At 34.5% G+C, this 25,426-nt stretch overlaps 1 protein-coding gene across 3 annotated transcripts in view; it reads right to left on the bottom strand.

Annotated features, from left to right (window-relative positions):
* The window catches only part of LOC114046897 (centrosomal protein of 89 kDa-like), a 160,838-nt gene that overhangs the window by 125,287 nt on the left and 10,125 nt on the right, over positions 1-25,426 (bottom strand). For 2 of the 3 annotated variants that reach the window (XM_027867510.1, XM_027867512.1), the window contains exons 4-7: positions 24,711-24,912; positions 17,744-17,846; positions 14,400-14,452; positions 13,059-13,113 (exon numbers count right to left, since the gene is read on the bottom strand). In XM_027867510.1, the coding sequence (XP_027723311.1) occupies positions 13,059-13,113; positions 14,400-14,452; positions 17,744-17,846; positions 24,711-24,912 (413 nt within the window). The remainder of the gene's footprint in view (positions 1-13,058; positions 13,114-14,399; positions 14,453-17,743; positions 17,847-24,710; positions 24,913-25,426) is intronic. The other variant, XM_027867511.1, reaches the window with a different exon arrangement.

The raw sequence follows: 25,426 nt of genomic DNA, 5'->3' as shown, positions 1-25,426 counted from the left end.
CAAAACCCCCAGCTCAAGGATAAAATATTAAGAACAACAAGAAAAAAACTATTTATGTATGGCAGTGCCACAATTAGAATCACACAAGACCTAGCAGTGGCAACATTAAAAGACTGCAGCAGGCCTTGGAACACTATATATTGAAGAACAAAAGAACCAGGCTTCTGGCCAAAAATATCATATCAGCAAAGCTATACATAATTCTGAATGAAAAAATAATGGACATTTAATCAACTGTCAGATTTTCAAGACTTTGTTAAAAAAAAAAACCTGAACTTAATAAAAAATTTGACATGCAAGAGAAACATAAAGTACATACCAAAGACCAATCGCAAGGGACTCAATAAGGACAGACTATTTACCTTTTATGCATGTAAAATGTAAAATGTATGTCTAAGATTGTTATTAATAATTGGGTAGCCCATAAGAAAGACTGGGGTAGTCTTCCTTGAACTGTTTCAAAGGGGGAAGAATATATGTACAAACTCAGTTGGGTACTGAAATGTACCTTACCCCACAGGTAAGTAGAAGGGGAAGGTGCTAAGAAAAAGGGAGGAGGTATAGTGATAAAAAGAGGGAGAACATATTAAGGGAGACAGTGGTCAGAAGAAAAACAGCCTTCTGAAGAGGGAAAGAATAAAAGAATAATGAGAAAGAGAAGGATAAACAGAAAAAAAAAAGGTGGAAGAAAATACACAGTAATTAACTGTGAATGCAAATAGGATGAACTCACCCATAAAATGAAAGCAGACAACAGAATGGATTAGAAACCAGAATCCAACAATATATTATTTATAAGAAACACACTTGATACAGAAATTCACACAAAGAGTTAAAATAAAGGATTGGAAAAGAATCTATTCTGCTTCAACTGAAGTAAAAAAAGGCAGGGATAGTCATAATGACCTCAAACAAAGCAAAAGCTGAATAGGCCTATATAAAAGAGACAAGCAGAGAAATTACATCTTGCCTTAAAAGGTGTCACAGTCAATGAAGTAATATCAATAATATACATACATATACATGTATATATGTATCTGTATATGTATGTATGTACGCATCAAATGGCATAGCAACCAAATTTCTTTCTTTATATTTTATTTTTCCCAATTACATGTAAAAACAATTTTAACATTCATTTTTAAAAATTTTGAGTTCCAAATTCTCTCCCTCCTGCCATTCCTCCCCTCTCCCCTCACTGAGAAGAAAAGTAATTTGATACAGGTTATACATGTGCAGTCATGCAAAACATATTTCCACATTAGTCATGTAGTGAAAGAAAACACAGATCACAGGAAAAAAAAGAAAAAGTAAAAGAAAAGTTTGCTTCAATCTGCATTCAGACTATCAGTTCTTTCCTTCTCTGGACTGAACTCATCATGAGTTCTTCAGAATTTCTTGGATCACTGTACTGCTAAGAATATCTAAGTCATTCACAGCTGATCAGTTCAAGCAAAGTCTTTCCAGGTTTTTCTGAAGGCATCCTGCTTGTCATTTCTTATAGCACAATAGTATTCCATCACAATAATATACCACAACTATTCCTCAATTGATGAGCATCCCCTCAATTTTTGATTCTTCGCCACCACAAAAAGAGCTGCTATAAATATTTTTGTATATGCAGGTTCTTCTTCTTCTTCTTCTTTTTTTGGTTAATCTCTTTGGTATACAGCCCTGGTAGTGATATTACTGGGTCAAAAGGTATGCTTGGTTTTACAGCCATTTAGGCATAGCTCCAAATTGCTCTCTAGAATAGTTGGATCAGTTTACAACTCCAACAACAGTACATTAATGTCACAATTTTCCCACATCCCCTCCAACATCTGTCACTTTCCCTTTCTGTGATATTAGCCAATCTAATAATTCTGAGATGATATATCAGTTTATTTAATTTGCATTTCTCCAATCATTAGTTATTTAGAGCATTTTTTTTCATATGGCTATAGGGAGCTTTTATGTCTTTGTCTAAAAACTACTTGATCATAACTTTTGGCCATTTATTAATTGAAGAATACAAGTGACTTGTAGTCTTATAAATTTGACTCAGTTCTCTATATATTTCTTTATATATTTGATAAATGAGGCCTTAAAATTTCCACAATTACTGTGTATTTCCCTGCATCCTAGTTTTTTCTCAAAATTTATCCTTCTCTCTCTTTCTCTCCTTTCACCTATCCCTTCTTAAAAGTGTGTTGCTTCCGACCATCACCTTCCCCAATCCACGCTCCCTTCTCATCAGCCCTCTTCTCTGATCCCCCTTCCCTTTCTACTTCCCTGTAGGGTAAGATAGATTTCTATACCCAACTGAGTGTATGTTATTTCCTCTTTGACCTAATTCCAATGAAAGTAAGGTTCAAACATTCTCTACCCTCTCTCGTCTTTCCCTCCATTGTAAAAGCTCTTTCATACCTGTTTTATGTGAGATAATTTACTCCATTTTACCTCTCCCTTTCCTGCTTTCCCAGGACATCCCTTTCTCACTAAATTTTATTTTATTTTTAGATGTCACTCCATCATAGTCAACTCACATCCATGCCCTCTGGCTATATATATTCCTTCTAACTGCCCTAATAATGAAAAAGCCAAGCCAATGTAATAAAAATAACAATTCTACCTAAGTTAATTTACTTATTCAGTGCCATACCAACCAAACTTCTAGTCAAGAATATCAAGGAAAATCAGAGTGGCTAATATGACAAAAAAGGAAAATGTTGGATGTTGGAGAGGATGTGGGAAAACTGGGACACTAATGCAATGTTGGTGGAGTTGTGAAATGATCCAACCATTCTGGAGAGCAATTTGGAAGTATGCCCAAAGGACTATAATACTATGCATATACCCTTTGATCCAGCAATACCACCGCTAGGTTTATATCCCAAAGACATCCACAAAAAGGGAAAAGGAACTATTTGTACAAAAATATTTATAGCAGCTCTTTTTGTGGTGGCTAAGAATTGGAAATCAAAGAAATGCCCATCAATTGGGGAATGGTTAAACAAGCTGTGGTACATGATTGTAATGGAATATTATTGTGCTATAAGAAATGACAAGCAGGATTGTTTCAGAAAAACCTTGGAAGACATATAGTGAGCAGAATCAGAACATTATATAGAATAACACAATATTGAAAGATTTAGCTATTCTGATCAAGACAACGAACCAAGACAATTCTAAAGGACTTGTGATGAAAAATGTACTCCCTAATTAATACTGATAGGAACATTTAAATAAAATACTAACAAAGATATTACATCTATAGATCACAAAGATCATAATACACTATGAACAGAATGAATTTATACCATGAATATTAATCAGGTTGGTTTAATATCAGGAAAACTATCAACATAATTGACCCATATAAATAACATAAAAAACAAAAAATCATATGATTATTTCAATAGATGTAGAAAAGACTTTTTTGAAAATGTCACCCATTCCTATTTTTTAAAATTAAAAACAAAACAAAACAAAACAGAGTAAATGGAACTTTCCTTAAAAGAAGTAGTATCTATCTAAAACCAACTAGAAGCCTTTCCAATAAGATCAGGGATGACGTAAGAATGGCTATTATCTCCATTACTATTTAATATTTTATTAGAAATGCTAGCAATAGCAATAAGACAAGAAAAAGAAATTGAAGACTAATTACAAAGAGGAAACAAAACTATCACTTTTTGCAGATTATATTATGGTTTACTTAGAAAATCTTAGAGGATCAACTAAAAAACTAATTGTTAAATAGTGAACTATCTCAGTCACGTTGCAGGCTACAAAATAAACCCATACAAATCTTCAGCATTTTTGCATATTACCAATAAAAATCCAGCAGGAAGACACTGAAAAATTCCACTTAAAAAACCTGTTGTTGTTTAGTTGTTTTCAGTCACGTCTGACTCTTTGTGACCCTATTTGGAGTTTTCTTGACAGATACTGGAATGGTTTGCCATTTCCTTCTCCAGCTCATTTTACAAATGAGGAAACAGAGGCAAACAGGATTAAGTGGCTTCCTCAGGGTCACACAGCTAATTAAGTGTCTGAGGTCACATTTGAACTCGGTAAGTAGAGTCTTCCTGACTCCAGGCCCAGTACTCTATTCACTGCACCCCGCAGGTGCCCTTAAAATAACTATACAAAGTATAAAATACTAAAGTATTTATTCTACCTTTCAAGGCACATAAATGAATTATTCAAACACAATTAAAAAACACTCTTCCCACAAATCCTAAATAAATGGAAAAATTGTAATTGCTATTGGTTAGGTTTCATTAATATGATAAAAATGACAATACTACCTAAATTAATTTAACTTATTCAGTGCCATACGAATCCAACTACTACGGGATTATTTTACAAAGCTTGAAAAAACATTAACAAAATTCACCTGGAGGAACAAAACATCAAGAATATCAAGGGAATCAATAAAAAAAATGGAAAGGAATGGGTCCTGGAAGCACTAAAAGGATTTGAGAAACTTTTATAGAAATGCCTATCAGCAATTTCAGACAGAGTACTCTGTCCCTGGGGAACCATAAAAAGGGTGTATCCCAATCCTTACAATCTTGTGAGCCTGCCATGTGAAGCCCTTCCCTATTCTTCCCCTTGGGCTTCCTGGGATTACAACTGAAAAGAAAAATAAGCACCTCAAGAAAATGTGAGGTGTGTACTTTAACCACCCTCTTAAAGTATCCAGCTGGAGTTAAGTTAACAACACAAAGGAACTGATATGGCTCACTGGGCAATTTTAAAGGAACAAAAAAAAAAAAAAAGGTAACAGGGAGGTGAGAGTACCACCATAATTTTTTTTTTAAACATGAGATAACTGAAAACAGTGAAATTTGAGACGCTGGCAGCTAATGGCCCTTACAAAAACTCAGATTTTTGAATATTGCCCTTAGTGATTATAAATCCTGATTTAATTTGGTTGAAGTGTTCTCCTACTAGGATAATTGTGGTAAATCAGAACTTAGTACAAAATACATTTGCTATTTGGCATTAAGGCAATATGCTGGGAAAATACATGGATCAGGAATACCTGAGTTCAAATCTAGTCTCAGAAAGGTATTAGCAAGATACCTCACTTCTGCTTATCCAGCTTCGTAATTTGTAAAGGGGATAATAACAGCACCCACCTCCCAGGGTTGTGGTGAGGATCAAATGACAGAAGAATTAATTAATGATGAATTATAATAATATAATTGAATATATAATATAATTAAATGTAATATATGATAAATAAGTACACTAAATACACAATTATATAATTAAATATATAATTAAAATAATTAATAATAAAATAATTAATAAGCACTTAGAACAGAAGCAGCATGGTAAACATGTTATACATAAATGTTAGTAAATATAAGTACTCTATACTGGTCTTGAATGCAATCAGTATAGAATGCCAAAAGAAGTCAAATGAATGATTCTCTATCTTATTCTCTTAAACAGTTCAACTTCAATAAGTCCCTTATGATTTCTCTTTCCTGTTTACCTTTTCATGCTTCTCTTGAGTGTGTATTTGAAAGTAAGTTTCTCTATTTAGCTCTGGCTTCTCAAGTATGCATTAAATTCCTCTATATCGTTGAATATCAAATTTTTTCCCCTCATTGATTACATTCAGTTTTGCTGGGAAGGTGATTCTTGGTTTTAATCCTAGCTCCTTTGACCTCTGGAATATCATATTCCAAGCCCTCCAATCTCTCAGTATAGAAGCTGCTAAATCTTGCGTTGTCCTGACTGTGTTTCCACAATACTTGCATTGTTTCTTTCTGGCTGCTTGCAATATTTTCTCCTTGACTTGGGAACTCTGGAATTTGGCTGTAATATTACTTTGAGTTTTCCTTCTGGGATCTCTTTCAGGAGGAGATTGGTGGATTCTTTCAATTTCTATTTTACCTTCTCGTTCTAGAATATCAGGGCAGTTTTCCTTGATAATTTCTTGAAAGATGATGTCTAGGCTCTTTTTTTGATCATGGCTTTCAGGTAGTCCAATAATTTTTAAGTTCTCTCTCCTGGATCTATTTTCCAGGTCAGTTGTTTTTCCAATGAGATATTTAACACTGTCTTCTATTTTTTCATTCTTTTGGTTTTGTTTTATAATTTCTTGATTTCTCATACAGTCATTAGCTTCCATTTGCTCCATTTTAATTTTTAAGGAATTATTTTCCTCAGTGAACTTTTGGACCTCCTTTTCCATTTGGCCAATTCTGCTTTTTAAAGAGTTCTTCTCCTCATTGGCTTTTTGGAACTCTTTTGCCATTTGCTGTAGTCTATTTTTTAAGGTGTCATTTTCTTCAGGATTTTTTTGAGTCTCCTTTAGCAACCTGTTGACTCATTTTTCATGATTTTCTTGCATCACTGTCATTTCTCTTCCCAATTTTTCCTCTACTTCTCTTACTTGATTTTAAAAATCCTTCTTGAGCTCTTTTATGGCCTAAGACCAATTCATATTTTTCTTGGGGCTTTGGATGTAGGAGCTTTGACTTTATTGTCTTCTCCTGGTTGTATGTTGTGATTCTCCTGGTTGTATGTTTTGATTTGCCTTGACACCAAAGTAAAATTCTACAGTCTGACTTTTTTTCCTTTGTTTACTTATCTTCCCAGTCAGTCACTTGACTTTTTAACTCTTTGTTAAGGTAGGCTCTGCTTCCAGTGTGGAGGGTGTACTGTCCCAAGCTTCAGGGGTTTTGTGCAGCTGTGTTCAGAGATTCTTCTAGGTACCTGTAAGTTTTCAGTTCTTCCAAGGTGGTATGTTCTAAGGAGAGGTGTTTACTCCTCTCTTGGTCTGTACTCTGGTCTGCGAGTGACCACAAGCACTTTTCTGCCCTGAAAATGAGGGGAGGGTTCCCTCTCCACTGCTACAGCTCTGCTACTCCAGTGCTCCTCCTCACCCCAGGACTGTCACCCAGGACTGGGACCCAGATCCAAGCATGGGCAAAGCAAAAGAATTCTGCCTCAGCTCTAGCAAAGAGATCCCTGCAATCTCCCTTTGATTAGCCACTCGATTCCCCCCACCATCTGTGGGCCAAGAGCTCAGTAAACAGCCACTACCACTGTGGCACCACCCTGGGGCTGCACTAGGGCCAGAGCTGGACTATGCTCCTCTCTCACCCAGGTCCAACAGACCTTTCCCACTGACCTTCTAAGTTGTCTTTGGTGTTTGTGGGTTGAGAAGTCTGGAAACCACCACAGCTCCCCTTAATTCAGTCTCCTGAGACCTACTCTGGGTTTGCTGGACCCCAATCTTTGCCTGTGTGACCCACACTGAACTGTGCTCCTCTCCTAGCCTGGTGCAACAGATCTTTCCAATCAACCATCCAGGTTGTCTTGGGCTGGAAATTTGTTTCACTCTGTCTTTTTGTTGGTTCTGCTGCTCTAGAATTTGTTTAGAGTCATTTTTTACAAGTATTTGGAGGGGTTTGGGGGAAAGTTCAAGCGAGTGCCTGCTTTAACTCTGCCATCTTGGCTCTGCCTTGAAAACTTAAATATTTAAAGGAATATATTTTGTTCTGAAATGGATAGATTATTTGGCTATCACTTATGAAATTATGCAAATGTAATAAATTTATATTTTTTAACCAGTTTATTAACAGTAGGCCTTAGATTGAAAGATTTCATTTTCCCTTAGGGGTTAATAAGCAATCTGGATATGTTAGTTCAAAAATTTACCGTAGTCTGCATTTTCTGGGATTTTGAATTCTCTGTATGTGTGAAACTCCACAATGTGATTATTCTTAATTTTAAAATGAAAGATAAATGAAATGTCCTTATATTTGTTCATTGTTAGCTGTTACTGAGGCATGAGAAAAAATAATAACCACCTAGTTCTAAGCTGTGATCAGTGAAATTTTGCTATTTCAGGTAAAATCTCTTGGGAGTGTAATTTGACATTGCTCTAAGTTTTTATTTCAGGTATAATTGCTGAATTGTCATGAAGCCAATAATCTACCACTCAAGGGGAATGCCAAGTGCTACTAAAACGAAGTGCAGTTTAAGAACTGGTACAGGTAGCTGTCTGTCCCTCAGAAAAACTGAGGTGACAACCTTGCATAGGCAATGGTGCCTCTTAACTCAGTTTCCCATTATGCTATTTCCTTTCTTAACAAGAAATTTTCCCACCTGGTTAATTCTCAGCCTAGCTATGACATCCTGTGAATAATGTGGAATTTTGCTATGGGATTGGCTATTAACTTTGACTCTTGCCTGGAATCAAAGAGAGGTAAGGGAGATTTCCCATTATAGCTTTGACACAGACCTGTGCCCTTGAGGGAACAGTCTTGATACTGTCATAAACATGTCCCTCCTTTTCCTTTTTATAGCAAATTTCTATAATCAGGGCAGGTAAACAATGGAAGTTTCATCACTGCAATACTAAATCTATTAATTAATAGATTAATATTAAAACATCTGAGTTAAAATAGGACACAAGTATGAAAGATCTTAACTATTTTTAATCTGTATTATGGTCAATTCCATATCCTATGCAACTAGGTAAATGCATTTGTAGGTTTGTCATCCCCTTGCTAACTGTTATATTCATGTATAAGATCAGGTCCTTAGAGTACCTCATTCCTTCAAGATGATATGAAGATTTTATATATCTATCTATCTATCTATATATATATCCTCAAAAAGGAGGACAAGACAAAGATGTCAAAGTTTTTTTTTAATTTAATGAAGTAGTAAACTTTGAGAAAGCAACAAGATTAGACTATTAGAAATCTAAGAAATAAGATACATGTATGTATGTATGTATGTATTCAATTGGCTTCTGAATGTGTCTAATGGGAAATACAAGCTTGAGTATGTTTTAGTAAGAAGTTCTCAAAATTGGATTAAGATTTTTATATGTAAAATTGTACTAATGATTGTAAATAATTTTCAATCATATCCTTTTTCTCCTATTTTAAAGTTTCTGTATGACAATATTAAGGTATGGGAGGGCTCATTTTCCAAGTCAGGCCCTTTTCCTTCAGCCTGTGGATGACATTGTCCACATTAGGTAGAGAGTTTGGGAAAAGATTGAAAAAGTAAGTGAAATTTTCTGAGCTTTCAGGTGAATTATGGGTTCCTAATTTGTTGTTTTTATAGCTTTCTTGTTAATAAGGTTAGATCCATAAGGTTTGAAAAAATTTTCACTACATGAACCAGTCACTAGAAAAGCAAATTTAGGAGACTGTACTAAATTGTACTGAGTCCTGTTACTGGTAGATCTCAGAAGAATTACCTAGGAATTTCTGCAAGTGACTTGGAACCAGAGAAACGGTTCTACTAGGAAGATCATCCTTCAGAGCTGCCCTGAGAATGTGGCCTATTCCAGAATGTCCAAGGAAAGATGTTTCCAGGAACCAGGCAACTACATGAGGCATCTGGGAATCGAGATGAAATGTGCTTATTAAGTGAACATTGGGAATGGGTTACCAAATTACAAGGAGATTTAATGTTATTTCATATTCATTATTGTATTTGAAAAAAATAAAGATAGAAAGCATGAACTGATTGTAATCCTCACTATTATGAGGACCACTCACATAAATGAAATCACATAAAGTACAGATGCTGAAAGTGACACTTAAGTGACAAATAGGATATGTTATTTCATTTTATTCTTAGAGTTTAAGTTATTTATAATTTTTTTTCTTTTGATCTAGACCTGTTATTTCATCTACATGGGAATGCCTTTGCCAATTTTGACCTGAAGCAGATTACTTCCATCATCTACTTTCCCATTCCTATTCATGTGCCATCAAATGCCACTAGAAGCAGACACAAAACCATACTAACTCCATTACAAAGTTGTGTTACCTAATCTCAACTGGGTCTTTGATGTAGCAAGACAATACTTTTACTTTTCTTCAACTGATTTTCTCTTATTCCACACATTTGTTCCAAACTTTCTCTTTTGCCCTCAAGCTTCCTTGCTGCTCAACAGTACACCTAGCCTCATACCTTACTAAGAAGAGTCCTTTCTCAGTAGCTCCCTCCTACTCTATTCTTCACAATCCCTTGAAATCATCCCCAATTCTCTCTTCCCTTACTCAAGTCACTAATGAAGAATGATTGTTATCTTCACAAAAGCCACTTTCTACTTGTTAATCTCATCCCCTTCCATCTTCCAGATTGCCCCTATAATCATTTTCTCTCCTCCCCACTCTAATTTTCAAACTCTCTCTACATGTTGTGTTATTCTCTATTGCCCACCCTCTCATTCCCTGTTGCCCTAAGCCCATGCTTAGGTTTTTTCTGATGTTAAAAAACCCTCACTTGGTCATACAATCACTGCAAGTGATCAGCCTTTATCTCTCCTCCCTTTCCAATTCCAAAAAAATGCTGTCTGTACTGTCTGCTGCCACAACCTCTCCTCTCACTAACTGCTTACAAAAACATCACTCAAGTGAAACTTCTCTTCCCTTAATTACCAATGATCATTTAATTGCTAAACCAACAGCTTTTTTTCACTCATCATTCTTTCAATTATTTTTTTCCAATCAGCAAAAATTCACCTTCTCTCCCTCCTCTTCCATGTCTCTCCCCAACTCAGAATGAAGGAAAACAAAACCCGTTTTACAAACATGTATACTCAAGCTAAAATATCTGCACTGGCCATGTCTAAAAATACACATATGTCTCATTCTAAAATTTGAGTCCTACCCCTCATTATCAGGAGGTGGGCAGCATGTTTAATAATTAGTCCTTTGGAATCATTGTTAGCCATCATGATGTTCAGAATTTATAATTTTCAAAGTTGTTTGTCTATACCATATTGCTATATGTTCCTCTGATTCTATTCACTTCACCCTGCATCAGTTCATACAGGCCTTCCCAGATTTCTCTGTTTTTGCTTGTCTTTTTGTTTGTTTGTTTTTGGTGAGGTAATCCAAGTTGAGTGACTTGCCCAGGGTCACACAGCTAGTAAGTGTCAACTGTCTGAAGCCAGATTTGAACTCAGGTTCTCCTGACTCCAAGGCTAGAGTCTATCCACTGTGCCCCAGGTTTCTCTGAAACCATCCCTTTCATCATTTCTTACAGCACAATGGTATTCCATCACATTTATATATATCATAATTAGTTTAGCTAATCTTAAATTAATGGAAATCCCCTTAAATTCCCATTTTTTGATACCTTATAAGGAGCTAATTTTATTATCCCTTAATTTAGGAGGAATAACTTAGTTATTAGTTTGTTTTGCTCAGTACTAAACCAGGGGTAGGGAACCTGTGGCCTTGAGGCCACACATGGCCTTCTAGGTCCTTGGATGTGGCCCTCTGACTGAATCCGAAATGTGCTATTATAAATATGTTGGTGTATATGGGGCCTTTCTTATCAATGATCAGCGAGGATATATGCCTAGCACCACAATATCTGGGTCAAAGTATATGGACATTTTAGTCACTTTATTTGCATAACTGCAAATTATCTTCCAAAATGGTTGCACTAATTCACAGCTCTACCAATATAACACTGTGCTTTTCTTTCCACAACCTTTTCAACACCGACTATTCTCATGTTTTGTCTCATTTGTCAATTTGCTGGCATCCCAGAATTCTGACATAGGATGCTGAAACAAACTTCTGGAACACAATTCATTTCAAAGTTGGGACCATATGTACATTTTTATGGGTTTTTTTAATCTACTTCCACGAATTGTAAATAAATTGTAGTTCATTTTTTAGAAAATAATTTACTATGTAGTTCTTTTCATTTAAGATTTTATGTTGGGGTTACCTATCCTATGTTTATTTGATTAGCTAATTCTTGGGGTGCCTCCAAACAGGATGACAGAAACATCTCAATTTTTTTAATGCAAGTACAGAATTTTTAAATGTTTTGAAATAATATTTTCAAGACTATGAAGCCAATACTTTTGTTCTCAAATACTAATAATTACTTCAGTACATCTGTGGTCTCATTAATTTGGATACTCCTTCTCAAGAATATAGATAACAATCCATCCATGTCTTCATCCATTGTGACTTTTGGCCATGTTCTCCCATAAATCCTCTATAGGGGCCCACATACAGTGTTAGGGCCTTTCCCTGTATCTCAACATTTTATAGCTTTCAATGCAGCACATTAATTATCCATCTGTTAATGTTAATTCATGCTCTTCCTACATAATTGGCCCACCTCATTTTCTAGTCATATAACAATCTGATAACAAATTTCATGTTGCTTTGGGTGTACAGTTTATCATCCTTAATATGCTGCTATTTATGCCCACCATCTTTCCATTAACATTTAGATGATTTGAACATTTGATTCTTTGGACAATGTAGTATCTCGGTACTCAAAGTTCTCCATACAGCATTACTAGAAAAATGTTAGTGTTTAAAAAAAATAGGATTTTGTTTCAAGGAGAAACCTAGGGTCATTGAAAATAATAAGCAATTTCCCAAAAGCAATATAACCTATTCAATTCTGGCCCCAGTTCATTTTCATCTGTAGGACTTGTCCAAGATACTAACCGACCAACTCTATGCACTCTCTACCCAACTACATGCATATCATGGTCTAGATAATAAGCATTCTTCATTCACTTGGCTTTTCCTGTATAACTGGTTAGGTCAAACCCTTTTGAGTAATTTTAGATCTTCTTTAGGAGGCTCTGCAAAATTATAGGTCTTAAGGTAATTAGTAAAGTATCAACTACAAAAAGGAGCCACTACACCATGAAATACTAGTCACATCACCTAAGTGAATAACTATTCACTGAAAGAACTGCACATAACCTCTGGTGTTATTTTTAAAGATGTCAATAAGCAGATGCTATTTTCAGATTTATGATATGACACAAAAATCTGGTACAAGGACCAAAAATTCCAGACTGAGTTCCAGAAAGTAATTCCCCACAAAGTGGCTCTAGATATTTATCCTGGACACCTGGAATTTGAACACACCCTACATGTAAACACTATCTTTCTTGACTATGATAGGAAGTTGTGGGTGCAGAAACATAAAATAATAAAAGAACATTTTACTTTAGGCTAATTGAGATTATTCTTATAGATTTTTAAGTGTAAGATGTGCAATCATATTAATACTCAAATGGCAATTACCTGGAGATGGTGGAGGTTTTTCAAAAATTACATTTTCAGCAGATAGTTTTTCATCCTGAGGGGAAAAGAGTAAACAATTATATATAAAATCTTAATTTCTTCCCTAAAAGACAAAGAAGTATAATCATCAAAACATAAGGTTCATTATTTACTACATATATTAGGACCCAACTTCTTTCACTGTTATTCTATTGCTAATAGTTAATGTTAGCTTTGAGAACTTTAATATGCCATATTTCTGATAAAAGAATCCCTGACCATAAAAAAGGATTTTCCTGTTACTAAAAAGGGAGTACAAGTCAAGTTTTCAGAGTTTTCTTCTCACTTCTGTGAGTCAGTCAAGTAGCTGTGTACTCAAACCAAAATGTGAGTGGTTCTTCAAGAAAAGAACTCTAAGACTCCAGAGGTTATATTTTTAAGCTAAATATTTCATCATTTGCTGTAAACTATAAAACAGAGATGCAAAATGTCATTTTTACAGAAGTACAATATTTCATGTGAATGCTCAAAAATTCAGCCACTAAGATCTTAATCAGATGTCTCTACATGTCATGCAGGTGACCCCAGGGTCTCAGAGGCTGTGGGCACAAGCTCTGGAAAGTGCTACCAAACCAGGAGGGCTTTAAACATGAGCTGGCCAAAGATTGCTATATAAAGACCAACAAAATTAAGTGCCAAGAAGCCCATTACCAAAAGGCTGGGCACCAGGTAATTAATATTTTTGTCCAAAATAATTCACCTTTAGCAAGTTATAGGAAGTTGAAATCTACATCAGTCATACCAATGAAATTGTCTCTCTTTTGAAATACTGAAGGAAGAAGCAACTCCAAAAATGGTGATGAAATGTTTTTTCAAAATGCTTGGAACAGAACGTAAAAGAGAAATTCTTGCCTCACTGCATTTAAAACAGGATCAACAACGAGCAAGTAGAAACTTTGGAATTTTAATAATATTTTTCATTAATAATGTTCTTTGGAATGGTATTATGCTCCTAGTTTTTCCTAAAAAGGTTTTATGACAAATAAACTCATTTAAAGATAACAGTAGCATGTGGTAAGTATTGCTGAGTAAATGATAGTTAGAAACACTTCCAGATTTGGAAATTACAATTATCATTAGAGCTATATATTTATCATATAGACTGAGTTAACCATTTCTAATCTCAAATATTTGTCCTCCATCATAAAAATTAAAGAAAACTGAATTTCTTAATGTTATGAAGGCAGTGAAATCAGACTCTCCAATATCAGTCATACATTTCTTCAAGCCATAAGAGGCATCTAATGGTTATGGTAGGAAGTTAACTAACAACTTTAAAAATGATTTATATAATAGTCTTACCTTTAAATTCTGAAGAGGATGTTTACCTTGTGATAAAGAAAATAAAACAGAACCTTTAAAAACAACAAATAAATAAATTTTACTGTCATAAAACAACACCAAATCATATATCCACAAAGGTAGTAACACTTCTTTAACATGTTTTTTTAACTGATGCTAATTCAGTAAAGGCTATAAGCAATGTGATAGAGAACTCTCAAAATGGGAATTCCTTCCACCAGTGCAAATGTTAACTCATCTATGACCTAGTGGATAGGTCCATTGAATTGCCTAAGGTACACAGACATTTAGTGATTTATGCAGGATCACAAAAGAGAGACATATTGTAAAAGACAATATATGAACAGAGGTCTTGACCCCAAGTCAAGCACCCTAACCACTGTTACACTGCCTCATTCATTTAAACTGATAACATAAGAAAAATATTGAAAATAAGTCGCAGAATCATAGAATCTTAGAGATAATATAGTTTAATCACCTCAATTTTATGAATGAGAAAAGCGAGTACCAGATAAAGGAAAGGACTTGTTCAAGGTCACTTACCCATTTAGTGGCTAACATGGGATGAGAGTCCTGTCAAATGCTCTCCGCACTGTCTTATGATGTCTCTTACCTCCAGTTAAAATTGGACTTATTTCATATTTTAGATTCAATAGTAACTGTACAAAGATCCTACAGACTTTCTTGTTTTTTAATTTAATATGGTTTTTTCTAACCCACTCTTTAAATCCATATTTGAGAAATTAATTACAAGTCAATTCTTCTATTTTTTCTAAATATTAACTTGAAACAATCATGATCTCAGCTTCACTTAGAAAATTCTTGGTTAACCCATCAATGAACTACAATCTTTAGGAGTTAATGTAAACTGTTGCTTCACATCCCTAAGGACTAGCACATGACTTGTCTTCATAGTGTTCCAAAAGAAACAATCTGAGACCTCAGGTAGTAACAACAATAATAATAGCTAGTGTTTATATGTGCTATTATTATCCTCATTTGACAGTTGAGAAAACTGAGTCAAAGAGAGGTTAAATGATTTGCCCAGGGTCACATAGCTAATATGTGTCTGAAACAGGATTTGAACTCAGGTCTTAACTCCAAGCCCAGCAGTCCATCCACTGAGTCACCTAGCTGCCTCAGTTGTTAGTCTTAGACTTTCAGAATTAAATGGAATTTTCAGAACTATCTAGTTTAACCCATTATGAAGGCAGAAATTCCCCTTCTATATAATCCCTAATATGTGGATTTGTTACAGATATATTTTTTCAATTCAATTGGTTTAAGTTTCAAAGAACCTTTTCTAAGGGTGTATTTCTAAAGGCAGGGCACTAAGCTTAGTGAATATAAAGAAAAAAGCAGTTCAATACCTACTATGAAAGACCTTACATTGTACCATGAATATGGCTAAGTAAAGTCAAAGAAATTTAAGGAAAGGGAGTGCACTACCACCTGGGTTCTGCATGGCATCAAGAAAGAGGTGTCATCTAAGATGAGCCTTTGAAGGAGGATAAGAATTCTGAGAAAGAGAGATGAGATGACAACAGAATGCATTCTAGGCATGGGAAATAACTTAAGTAAAGCATGGCACATGTTAGGAAGTAAAAGGCTAGAAACATAAGTTGGAGCCAGGTTATGGAAAGACTTAAATGTCAGGCTGAGATTGTCTTTTATCCTGGAAGTAATAAGGAGTCATTGAGGGTTTTTGAGCAGTGGTCAGACCTTGCCTTAAGAAGATAATTTTGACAGCTATGTGGATGTGAAGAGGGAGGAGCCTGGAAACACCTTTTAACAAATATGCACAATCAAATAAATTCCTGCCCCATTCTCCCTTAGCTATAATCCTTTATGCCAGTGATCATTTCCAGGTTGACCCTAACTGCTTACTGTATGGGGTTAATCTTATCTCTGAGGATTTTGTGGCACCTCTCTGATCACTACCATGGCTATGATTGATGTGATCTTGGGGCCTCATTTTTCCTTCTGTACCAGAAAAATAAGGGTATAGTGTATCTCACAATGCTTGGAAAGAACCTGTTTGACTGCGACTTGCCACTGTAATCAGAAGCTCTCTAAATTCAATGGGGGGTGGGAGGGAGAGAAGAGAGAGATTTAGTTAAAACTGTGAACTCCTCAAGGGCAGGGGCTATCTTTTGCCTTTCTTTGTATCACCAGCACTTAGCACAGCTCCTTACACACAGTAGGTGCTCAATAAATGCTTATTGACTGTCTAAAAACATGTTAAATTTGAATTATACAAAAAAAAAAAAAACCAAACCAACCACCAAGATATACATAATGGGGAAAACTGAATATAACAAAGCTTACAGTTTTAAATATAATTCCCTTTTTTGTGTTTCTTTGTGTATTTAAACATTTATCAACTTTAAGCTTTTAATCAAAAGATTTTTTTAAAGAAAGGTCATGTTGGGCTAACCTTATTTCCTTTTTTGATAGCGTTATTACTAAACTCATAGATCAGGGTTACACTGAAGTTATAAATCTAGAATTTAGTAAAGTATTTGATTGAGTCTCACATGCTATTCTTGTGAACAAGATGGACAGCTATTAGACAACAGTGAAATCAAACAAGATTCAGAACTAGTTGAATCACCAGACTCAAAGAATAGTAATGACTACTAGTTTGATGTCAATTTAGGAGGATATTCTGTTTGGCCCTGGGTTATTTAACATTTTTAATTAATGACTTGGATAAAGGCACTGATGGCATATTTATCAAATTTGCAGATGACACAAAGTTGGGAGGGATCGTTATCTAAACAGATGACAGAATATGAATCCAAAAACATTTAACAAGATGGAATGAAAGGCTGAATCTAATACAGTACAATTTAAAAGGGAAAAAGCTGAAATACTGCGTTTTGGTTAAAAAAAGTAAATGCACAAATACAAGATGGAGAGCAACACAGGTAGAAAGGAGTACAGGAGAAAATGCCCAGGGTTTCAGTAGACTCATTATAAGTCAATGGTGTTGTGTGGCAACTAGCAAAGCTAATGTCATCTTGGAAGCATTAAGAGAAAGAAGATGTCCAGAATGACAGAAGTGATAGTCCTATGATACTCCTGATTAAACCACATCTGAAATACTAGGCCCAGTCCTAGGCACCACATTATAGGAAAGACATTGAAAACATTACTTCAAAAATGCAACAGAATACAGAAACACACATTACTAAACATTTTGAAAATGTCTCCTTTGCTTTTAAATAGAGGTACTTAGGTGTACTAATATAACTAAAGTCAACATGAATAAAGATGTTATCCCCTCCAAGTACAGTAACATTTTTTAGACTGGAATTTTTTACATTAAAAAAAATTCTTACCTTTTACTTGCAATGATCCAACTTCCAAATTTGGGAATTCACCTTGTTCAGAAGCAGTTCCATCCTTTTCAGTATAAGCCCTAAAAACTAATGGATCTGTGTCCTAGATTTAAAATGATAGCAAACAGATATGACATGAGTCTTCTGTGCAAAATGTCATTCATTGTCATAACAGCAGCAAGGAAAATTGAAATATTAAGTATGTTGATAGGTCAATACCAAATTCAAAAGTTCAATAACTATTTAGTGAATACTAATTTTGTGACTACTTCTAGGCTAAGCATTGTTAGTAAAAAAAAAAAAGTATGATACAAGCTTACAAGTATACTGGAAAGATAAGAACTATATACATAAACTAAAAAATAAATAATATGTTATGCTTCATTATCTGTGACAGAACCTATCCCAGAGGTGTTTTTTTTTAAACTCTGACCAGAAAGCATATAGAAATTAAACACGCATGACAGATGAGATGAGAGGTCATAACCATAACTAACAACACATATCTTAAAAATGGTTTCTTTGATGCTCCATAAAAAAAGTTGAGAAATAACTTTATGGCTATACCTTTATTAAATGCCTAATCAAATTGTTAGAATTTGTTTCAAGTAAATTTAATATTGTATATTAAAATCTAGATTTATACAGAAACAAATTAGGAAATGTCCCTCCAGTGCCTCCTCTTCTATGTACCTAACTGCCCTGATTGCACTACAACATTACTTTATACTTCTCTTACTGTATTTTCAAATTCTACGTGGTATTACTGTCATTCATATACATGTTTTATTTCTCCTATTAGATTATAACCTCCAATTGTACTGGGATAATGGCTTGTTTCTGCAGTAACTCATAGTAACTATCTCATAGTAAATGGCTCATAGTAACTACCAGTAAACCTTCTACTAGGCATTGTAGGTTCTCAGTAAATATTTCTAAATAATTACTTGCTTTACAAAGGCTTGAACAGAATTACACTAAATATCAAATCCCACCAAGTACACTTAAAATGCAATTCACCTTATTAATATGAATTATATGAATCTTTTCAGGAACATATCTAAGATATAAAAGGAGAGGTTCTAAGTCACTTTCTTGACAAGTTCAAACATTCAGCCACAGTGGTTAAAATGTTATGGTCTTAATTAAACATTTCACTATGGTCCAATAATAAGAATAAAAAATTAGTAAATTAATTAGGATTTTATATGAAATTCTACTGTCCAGGCTAATTCTTTAAGTAATATTATTATCCTTAAATTGATTAGTACCCATAAGAAAATGAAAATGTGCTCACATTTCATGCCTTTTGCATTTCAGAGCAAGAAATACAGGCTCAGAAAATATTTTTCATGTGTTATAACTATCTGACATCTGAGGCATCCATGTGGCACAGTCGATACTGTTGCATCTGGACTGAGGAAGACCTGAGTTCAAATCTGGTCTCAGACACTTCATAGCTGAGTGATCCTGGACAAGCTGCTTATGTTATCTGAGCCTCAGTTTCCTCATCTGCAAAGTGAGGATAATAATAACACTTACTTATCCTGGGACTGTCACGAGAATAAAGTCAGATAATAACTGTAAAGTGCTTTTCAAACTTTAAAGTGCTATATATATACTAGCTATCATCATCATCATCATCATCATCAAGAATAGGGTCTTACTTCAGCTATGAAGACAATATGACTGTCCTTAAAAAAAGAAGTTTAAATGAACCTTGATTTTTAATTTGTTAATTATTTTTTTCTTACAGAACACAATAAACAGTTTTATGGCTGTCACATGACTAAATAGTTAAAACATTTATTTGTTTTTCTGATACTTCTTCTAGTCATAACCTTTATCCCCAACCTCTGACTAGAACTTCATTCCATTTTACCCACTGCCTCAAACTTAATGTCAAAAATTAATCCCTTCCTTCTCTAATTCCTACTGTATTTGCCTATGACTAGTTCCTGTTATCCTAGTTAAGAGATTTAAATACAGTACAGAAAGTTTCACTCTATAAAGTGTATGATCAAATCATTTATACAACTTTAAATAAAGGTTAAATAAGATATTTTTGGTCATTTTTATAAAAAGCATGCACCAGGGCTCCCTAAGAACAAAGTAATAGGTCAATACATGATAGCTGAATGATTGAAAGCATACGTTTACAAGAAGCTAATGAAAAGGCATTGAACATTATATAGTCAAGTTTCCCTCCCTATCCCTAATAGGCTCCTCAAAATATTTCTTTTCAGAAAATTAGATAGAAGTCCAAACTGTCAAAGTCAAGTCAAGATTTTCTGGTCAAGCTCAAGTTCCACTTTCAAATGATGACTAAACTAGGGAGAGGCAAGATGGCAGAACAAAGTCAGGGACTCACCGGAGCTCTCCCAAATTCCCCTCCAAAAACTGCTAAAAATAATTACTCGAAACAAATACTTAAGTGGCAGAAAACCTCCCCCCCAAAAAAGGATGAGGTGAAACAATTTTCAAGCTAAAGACAACTTAGAAAGTCAACCATAAAGTTCTGTCTCACTGAGGTGAGAATGGAGCACAGTCCAGGGCAGAATGCATTACTTCAGGCCACACCTCACAAAGCCAGTAGCAAGTCTTAGGAGGCATAGAAATAGGTAGCTACAGCTTCTGGAGCTCTCAGCCTACAGACCATAACGGGATCAAAAAACTAGTCAGAAGAAGATTACAGAAGGTTCTTTGCTAGCACTGGGTGTAGGACTCTGTTGCATTACCCGTAAGTGGCTGCATTCCCTAGCAGGAGCAGGGACCCTGATCACTATTTTAAGACAGATAAAGAATATTTGTGCTTGCTCACAGGCTGCAGCACATGTCAGGAAAGCAGTGACCACAGCTCCTGATATCAAACCACCATGAAAGAGCTGAAAATTTACAGACCCCCCCCAACCCAGAACTATTTCTGAAAACAGCAACACGAAAAAGCTGAACCTTGGGATGGTGCCCCCTCCACAATGGGAGCACAGCCTGAGTTAAAAGTCAAAAAATAGGCTGGGAAAATGAGCAAACAACAAAAAAAGAACCTGACCATGGAAAGTTGTTATGGTGACAGAGAAGAGCAAAACACAAACTCAGCAGAAAAAAAATGTCAAAACAGGTACATATAAAGCATTAAAGAAAAATGCAAATTGGTCTCAGGCCCATAAAGAATTTGTGGAAGAGCTGAAAAAGGATTTGAAAAATCAAATAAGACAGGTAGAGGAAAAATTGGGAGAAGAAATGAATGACACATGAAAATCATGAAAAAAAAATAAAGAGCTTGGCAAAGGAAGCACAAAAACAAAATAACAACTTAAAAAATAGGCCAAATGGTAAAAGAGTTACAAAAATCCAATGAGGAGAACGCCTTGAAAAGCAGAATTGATCAAATGAAAAAGATGGACAAAATTCACTGAAGAGAAGAACATCTTTAAAAGCAGAATTGACCACATGGAAAAAGAGGTATAGAAAATCACTGAAGAGAGGAACTCCTTAAAAAGCAAAACTGATCGAATGGAAAAGGAGGTACAAAAGTTCACTGAAGAAAATAATTCCTTAAAAATTAGAACTGGGCAAGTGGAAGTTAATGACTCCATGAGACATCAAGAAACAAACAAAATCAAAAGAATGAAAAAAAAATAGAAGATGACATGAAATCTCTCATTGGAAAAACAACTGACCTGGATGAAGAGATCCAGGCAAAATTATTTAAGAATTATTGGACTACCCAAAAGCCATGATCAAAAAAAGCCTAGACATCATATTTACAAAAATTACCAAGGAAAACTGCCCTGATATTCTAGAACCAGAGGGTAAATAGAAACTCAAGAATCCACTGATCACCTCCTGAAAGAGATCCCAAAATGAAAACTCCCAGGAATATCCAGAGCTCCCAGGTCAAGGAGAAAATATTGCAATCTGCCAGAAAGAAACAATTCAAATATCATGAAGCCACGGTAAGGATAACACAAGATTTAGCAGCTTCTACATTAAAGAATCAGAAGACTTGGAATAGAATATTCCAGAGGGCAAAGGAGCTAGGATTACAACAAATAACTTACCCAGCAAAACTGAGTATAATCCCTCAGAAGAAAACATGGACATTAAATGAAAACATCAAGCATCCCTGATGAAAAAAACCAGCACTGAACAGAAAATCTGACTTTCAAATACAAGACTCAAGAGAAGCATAAAAAGGTAAACAGGAAAGAGAAATTATAAGGGAATCAATAAGGTTCAACTGTTTACAATCTGACATAGGAAGATGATACTTATAACTCCCAAGAACCTTCTCATTATTAGGGCAGTTAGAAGGAGTATACATAGACAGAGGGCACAGGGGTGAGTTGAATATGATGGGATGATTATCTAAAAAATAAAATTAAGGGTTGAGAAAGAGGAAGGGAAAGGGAGAGTTAGAATGGGATAAATTATCTCACATAAAAGAGGCACAAAAGCTACCTACAGTTATATGAAAAAAATGCTCTAAATCACTGTTGATTAGATAAGTGTACATTAAAACAACTCTGAAGTATGACCTCACATCTATCAGATTGGTTAATATGACAGAAAATAAAAATGACAAATGTTAAGGGTATGTGAGAAAACTGGGACACTAATGAACTGTTGGTAGATACTAATGAACTGATCTAACTATTCTACAGAGCAACTTGAAACTAGGCCCAAAGGTCTATAAAAGTGTGCATACACTTTGACTCAGCAATACCACTCCTAGGTCTATATCTCAAAGAGATTTTTTAAAAACGAAAAGAAAAGAGAAAAGAGAAAAGGATCTGTATGTACAAAAATAGCTATACCAGTTCCTTTTATAGTGGCAAAGAAGTGGAAATTGAGGGGATGTTCATCAACTGGGGAATGGCTGAACAAGTTATGGTAGATAATTATGATGGAATAGTATTGTGCAATAAGAAATGATAAGCAGGATGTTCTCAGAAAAATTTGGTAAGACTTACATAACTGACAAAGTGAAATGAGCAGAACCAGGAGAACATTGTACACAGTAACAGCAATACTGTAAGATGATCAACAGCAAATGACTTAGCTATTCTCAGTAAAACAATTATCTAAGACAATTCTGAAGGACTTCTAATGAAAAATTCTATCCACCTCCAGAGAAAAAACTGATGGAATCTGAATGCAGATTTAAGCATGCTTTTTTTCACTTTCTTTACTTTTCTTGTTTTTTTTATCTTTGTGTTTTCTTTCACAAAATAGTTAATATAGAAATATTTTTTGCATGATTGTCCATGTATATCCTATATAAATAACTGCTTGCCTTCTCAATGAAGGGCTAGTAGAGGAAGGGAAGAAGAGAATTTGGAACTTAAAATTTTTAAAAACGAATGTTAAGAACTGTTTTTAAGTGTTATTGGAAAAAAGTACAGAATGTTTTTTTAAAAACTATACTTTAAAAAAAAGAAATGATGACTAAACATGATTGACACTCCTGATGTAGCCACATTTAACAACTGGGAAAAGCGTTGTTTTCAAATCAATAGAAAAGAAGCTAAATGCTAAAGCACAAGCACACACATAGTACACAGAGAATCAAAGTGAAAGATCAATTTCAAACTTTAATTTTCAACAACAAGAAACTACTGATTATAATCAACAAAAAGGAAGATGAGAACAAAATGTCCAGTTTCCATAAAAGAAATTAAACTCCCTGTTTACAGGCTCCTGAAAGCATAAGGCTTAATAAATTGAGATTCAGAAAAATACTAAAAGAGGACTTTAAAAATCACCAATACAAGAAATGATTGAAGCTTCAACTCCTAACATTTGACATAAGGGCAAATTTTTGATACACTATCTAAAGTTATGACTGAGAAGCATTGGTAATGTAACAGAAAATTAGATTTACATAACAAAGAATAGTTCAATATTATTAACTTTATGTGAAAAATACAAATTAAGAAGAAAAGATAGGGGTTAAAACAAACAAGCAGCATAGTGCAATACAAAGAATTCTGGATTTATAGTCACAGGAACTGGTTTGAATCTGAACTGTGCTACACACTGTTGGTGTAAAACAATCCATTCATTTAACCTCTCTGGGCCTCAGTTTCCTCTTGCCTTTCATCTCTAAGTCCCTCACAGAGGATCAAAAAAAGATAATATTTGTAAAGAACTTTGTAAATAACACAGTAAAGCACTGTGTATAACTATCAGTTTTTATTATGATAACGATCCTAATGTTTTTTAAACACCTACTACAGAACAGGGAATTCCTAATTACTAGGAATACAGTGCTGAAAAAGTTTACCCTTCTATCTTTGAAAGATTTAGGAGGCTAAAGAAGTAAAATATCAGTTAATTAATACTGATGGTCTTAGTTTTCAGAGCAATTACAAAAAACAGTTTGGAAAACACCCTAAATGCCTTACAAAAAGGAGACTGGCCAAGCAAACTGTGATATGTGAATACAACAGAACACTGTAATTACAAAAATGACAAATGTACTCTTTGACAATAACAAATAGTTGAAACGACTATGTCAATACAAGGAAATGCATACTTGAAATTCTGAAAAGCCTGAAGCAGAATTCAAAAGGTGATCTCTGCAATCATGTGTAAAAGTATTCTTTTGAATATGGTCCATGTGGGAAATCTGTTTTGCTCTACTGTACATGTTTATAATAGGGGCTTGGTTTCTCTTGCTTTCTCAAGTTGGTGGGGAATGGAAGTGGGAAGGAAAAGATCTTTGTTTGAAAATAAAATTTAATTAGAAAAAAATGTGAATGGATCATAAAGTTTAGAATAGTTTTTGAGCATTTAAAATTCATGGCTGGGTTTATGTCAATAATTTACACATAATTTTTAAAAAGAAGGCAACTCATGTTGAAAATAATTACCATCAATAACAAAACAGATTAGCAATTCTGAAAATAATTCACTGTAGAAATATTTTCAGGGTATAGAAATTTTTTAAGATGCAAAAAAATACCTTTTTACTTCTGTGTGGAACAGCATAAACAGCATCCTTAAAATTTTTTTCTTTTTTCTGAGTACTGAGCTCAACATGTTCACTGTAATTGTCAGACAGATATGTCTCAACATCTTCATCTTCATCCTCATCGTCACTATAGCCTGACATTTTAAAGGCTGGTAAAGAATATCTTTTTTCCTGCACTTCCGGCCACTCTGGTCTGTGAATGAAAACACAGTATTTTAAGAGTTAAAAAGAAACCATCTAATACTTATACTTCATCTGCTAAAATGCAAAACACCTTGTGGAAACAGTTTATACTACAAGCATCTAAGAACATTCATATCTGTAAGAAAGAAAAGTTCAAATCTTAATATGTTTTCATAAACTACATAAAAATAATTCTTCATGTATTTATTTTGAAACAGAATCTACAAAAATCTCAAATTTGGCTACCACCTATCATCAGCTGGAATTATTATAGCATAAGAAAACTTAGCCCAATAATACCAAGAAGGAAGAAAATTTTTAAGGAAAACTTACTAGGACTGATTGATGAGATTTCTCTAAATTTAAATCATAACAGACCATAAAAGATTGGGGTTTTTTTTCTTATGCCTTAAACAAGTAGTTCTCATGCTAAGCACAAAAATAATTTGGTTTTCAGTGAAATATTGAGGTCCATCTTAAGGAAAATTTTATCCTCAGTAGGTAAGACAATCAGATGACAAATC

Source organism: Vombatus ursinus, unplaced genomic scaffold, assembly GCF_900497805.2.
Source record: "Vombatus ursinus unplaced genomic scaffold, bare-nosed wombat genome assembly UNPS02014786.1, whole genome shotgun sequence".
Taxonomy (NCBI): domain Eukaryota; kingdom Metazoa; phylum Chordata; class Mammalia; order Diprotodontia; family Vombatidae; genus Vombatus; species Vombatus ursinus.
The sequence above is the reverse complement of the archived record's forward strand: the minus strand, read 5'-3'. Positions and strand labels throughout refer to the sequence as shown.